Source organism: Cebus imitator, unplaced genomic scaffold (assembly GCF_001604975.1).
Source record: "Cebus imitator isolate Cc_AM_T3 unplaced genomic scaffold, Cebus_imitator-1.0 Scaffold82, whole genome shotgun sequence".
Taxonomy (NCBI): domain Eukaryota; kingdom Metazoa; phylum Chordata; class Mammalia; order Primates; family Cebidae; genus Cebus; species Cebus imitator.
In genome coordinates this window covers 451846-455522 of record NW_016107397.1, presented here as the reverse complement: position 1 = coordinate 455522, position 3677 = coordinate 451846, and the positions used below count along the sequence as shown (strand labels likewise).

The window sequence follows — 3677 nt, the reverse complement described above, 5'->3', positions numbered from 1 at the left end:
TTTTGAAGAGACGGGGTTTCACCATGTTGGCCAGGATGGTCTCGATCTTCTGACTTTGTGATCCGCCCGCCTTGGCCTCTCAAAGTGCTGGGATTACAGGCGTGAGCCACTGCGCCCAGCCATTTTTTTTTTTTTTTTTAACTTTAAAAGTTAATACTTTTTGGACATTGCAGAGCAGTTTGAATTTTTTTTTTTTAGTTGCTGTTGTTGAGATGGAGTCTTGCTCTGTTGCCCAGGCTGGAGTGCAGTGGCATGAACTCGGCTCACTGTAGCCTCCACCTCCTGGGTTCAAGTAATTCTCATGGCTCACCCTCCTGAGTAGTTGGGACCACAGGCGCCCACTATCATGCTCGGCTAAGTTTTTTGTATTTTTAGTAAAGACAGGTTTCACTATGTTGGCCAGACTGGTCTCCAACTCCTGATATCATGATCACCTGCCTTGACTTCCCAAAAAGTGCTGGGACTACAAGTGTGAGTCACCGTGCCCAGCCTATTTATTTATTTTAGAGATAGGATCTGGCTATGTGGCCCAGGCTGAAGTGCAGTGTCTATTCACAGGCAAGATCCCATGGCTGATTGACACAGGAGTTGTGAGCCCTCTGTTTCTTAGCTGGGGTGGTTCATCTCTCCTTCGGCAACTTGGTGGTCTCTGCTCCTGGGAGGTCCCAAATTGGTGCTGAACTTAGTGAAAGCGCAGGTACCTGGCATACCACACTACAACCCGGAACTCCTGGGCTCCAGCGATCCTCCTGCCTCACCCTCTGGAGTAGCTGGGACTACAGCCACAGCACCCAGCAACATTTCTGTTTGCAGCTGGGTTGAGGACCTATTCCCCAATATGCAACTTTGCTGAAAAGGCCCTTGCTGACATGAAGATTTTACACATTTATTAATATGTTGCTGGTATGCTCAAGGCACTTGTGGAGGTGGGGGGTACTGAGGCCCCTGAGGGCACAGCAGACCAACTCGTGATCTTGGATCAGAACGTTGGGGATATTAGAGGTACTATTCAAGATGTTAGGAGGGCCGGGTGCTTTGAGAGGCTGACACTGGAGGGCAGGAGTTCAAGACCAGCCCAGGGACCATAGAGACACCCCATGTCTACAAAACATTTAAAAAACATTTCCTGGGCATGATGGTGAATGCCTATAGTACCAGCTACTCGGGGGACTGAGGGAGGATCCGTTGAGCCCAGGAGTTCGAGGCACTATGATGGTGCCACTGCACTCCAGCCCGGGTGACACGGTGAGTCCAAGAACAAAAAATGTGGGCTGGGCGAGGTAGCTCACACTTGTAATCCCAGCACTTTGGGAGGCTGAGGTGGGTGGATCACTAGGTCAGGAATTCAAGACCAACCTGGCCAACACAGCAAAACCCCATCTCTACTAAAATACAGAAATTAGCTGGGTGTGGTGGCAGGTGCCTGTAATCCCAGCTACTCAGGAGGCTGAGGCAGGAGAATCGCTTAAACTTGGGAGGCGGAGATTGCAGTGAGCCACAATCACACCACTGCACTCCAGCCTGGGGGACAGTGAGACTCTCTTAAAAAAAAAAAAAAATTTAAAAACAAATATGTGAGGAAGAATTTGCCAGGGATATTTTTTTCCTTCTGTTTTTTGCTGAGGTAAGATTATATCTGTGGATGATGCCACTCAAGGTACCAAGGACAACCCTTCAGCATGGGGGCTGGGGCACCTTATGTTTCAGCATCTGAGACAATGCCTTCCTTCTTCCTGTCCTCTCCTTCCCTCTCTCTATTTCTGAGACAAGGTCTTGCTCTGTTGCCTAAGCTGGAGTGCAGTGGCGTGATCCTATGGCTCACTGCAGCCTTGAACTCCCGGGCTCAATCGATTCTCCTGCCTTGGCCTCCCTAAGAGCCGGGACAAGCAGGAGCCACCAAGCCCAGCTCTGCCCCTACTTTGGCAAGACGTGGGTAGAGCACCCTCTTGCGGCGAAGGGAGGAAGGGGGCTGAATGTGCTCTGGGCCTGGCTGGAGGGTTCTAGGTCGCAGCAGGGCCTCCTCCTTGGCCTGAAAGGGGCGGGGCCTGCCAGGGAGTGCCTTGCGGGAAGGGAGGGCAAAGGGCCATGTCTTTCACTTGCCCCACCCGGCTGCCAAGAGTTCCAGTCACCAGGCCACCCCGAGTCTGGGCCCTTGAGGGTAAGTGTTCTTCTGAACCCAGCTGCCTCGTCCTTCCCTGATGATGGGGTGAGAATTCGTTTGCTTCTTGGGGGTCCAAATATCCTGCCCACCCTACTCGCATGGAGGCCAGGCAGGGGCGACACCTGCCACCTCCTCTTCCTTTCCATAGGTCGAGACTGGGAGACTGGGGCAGCAACCTGGGGCAGGAACAGGACACCTCAACCCCTTCCCCACCTGACATCAGCATCAAAGTCAAGGCCAGGGCAGCAGGGCCCAGAGCGGGACACCTCTTCCAGAAAAGACTTGATCGTCGCCTCCTCCACTGTCACCCTGCGCCACAGCCCAGAGTCCCAGGCTGCTGGAGCACTGGGGGACACCCAGACAGAGCCTTCCCTGGACCAAGTCCTCCAGGAGCGGGATGAAGCCATTGCCAAGTAAGAGGAAGCTGCTTTTGTGGGATGGGAGGGGAGGTGGGGGCTCCCCTGCAGGGGCTTCCTTCCCTCCTCTCCTTCCCCTCCCTCTTTTTTCGAGACAAGGTCTTGCTCTGCTGCCTAGGCTGGAGTGCTGTGGTGTGATCCTATGGCTCACTGCAGCCTTGAACTCCTGGGCTCAATAGATCCTCCTGCTTCGGCCTCCTTTAGTAATGGGATGACAGGCAGGAGCCACAGTGCCCGGCTCTGCTTTCACCTTTCACAAGACGTGGGTGGAGCACCCTCTTACGGTGAAGGGAGGAAGGGAGCTGAGTGTGCTCTGGACCTGGGAAGGTGAGGGGACTGGTCAGGCATTCTGGAAGGAAAGCCACACAAGCAGCAGCCCTACCACTGAGGCAGGGGCTGTGGCCACACCTGCCCACACCCAGGGGTGTGCCACAGGGTCCACGCCTCAGCTATTCTCTCTCCTACCCACAGGAAGCGGGCAGTGGAGGCGGAGCTGCACACGTGCAAAGCCCGGCTGCATGCCGTAGAGGCTCAGCTGCTGGAGGTCCTGGAGGAGAAACTGAGGCTGAGGCGGGAGCTGGAGGCCTGGGAGGTAGGGGGAATGCTGTCAGAGCCTGGGAGGTGTGGGAAAGAGGGCACGGACATGGCCTTGAACCTGCTTTCCTGCCCACAGGAAGACATGCAGCGACTGGTGTGGCAACAGGTCCAGAATCAGCTGCAGAAAGAGGCTGAGGGCACTCGGGGAGCCCACGTGGACCCTGGAGCTGCCAGGACCCCCTGGTCTAGATTCTCCCTGGGTCGGGGACGTTGGTGGTGACACAGACCTCAGCCCAGGACTGTGGGAGTAGTGTCTTTATTCATTAAAGCCTGAGGTCTGACCACCCCTGTAAACCTGTGTCCACTCAGTGCCCGTCTGAGTCCTTCTGTGCCCAAATGTGGAGCAGGCTGCAGGGACTTGAAGCCTGGGGTTTTGTGCCTCCTCTTGTTTTTTTTTGTTTTTTTTTTTTTTTTTGAGACAAAGCCTCGCTCGCTTGCCCAGGCTGAAGTGCAGAGGCATGATCTCGGCTCACCACAACCTCTGCCTCCTGGGTTCAAGTGAT

General features: G+C 54.7%; 1 protein-coding gene across 1 annotated transcript; it reads left to right on the top strand.

The window, feature by feature from the left end:
• The first annotated feature begins 1984 nt into the window (after nt 1-1984).
• LOC108307898 lies at nt 1985-3468 on the top strand. Its single transcript, XM_017533414.2, has 4 exons — nt 1985-2158; nt 2310-2574; nt 3049-3169; nt 3251-3468. The coding sequence occupies exons 1-4, from the start codon at nt 2086-2088 to the stop codon at nt 3392-3394; spliced, it is 603 nt and encodes a 200-aa protein (XP_017388903.1). The 5' UTR covers nt 1985-2085; the 3' UTR covers nt 3395-3468.
• Nucleotides 3469-3677: the final 209 nt, after the last annotated feature.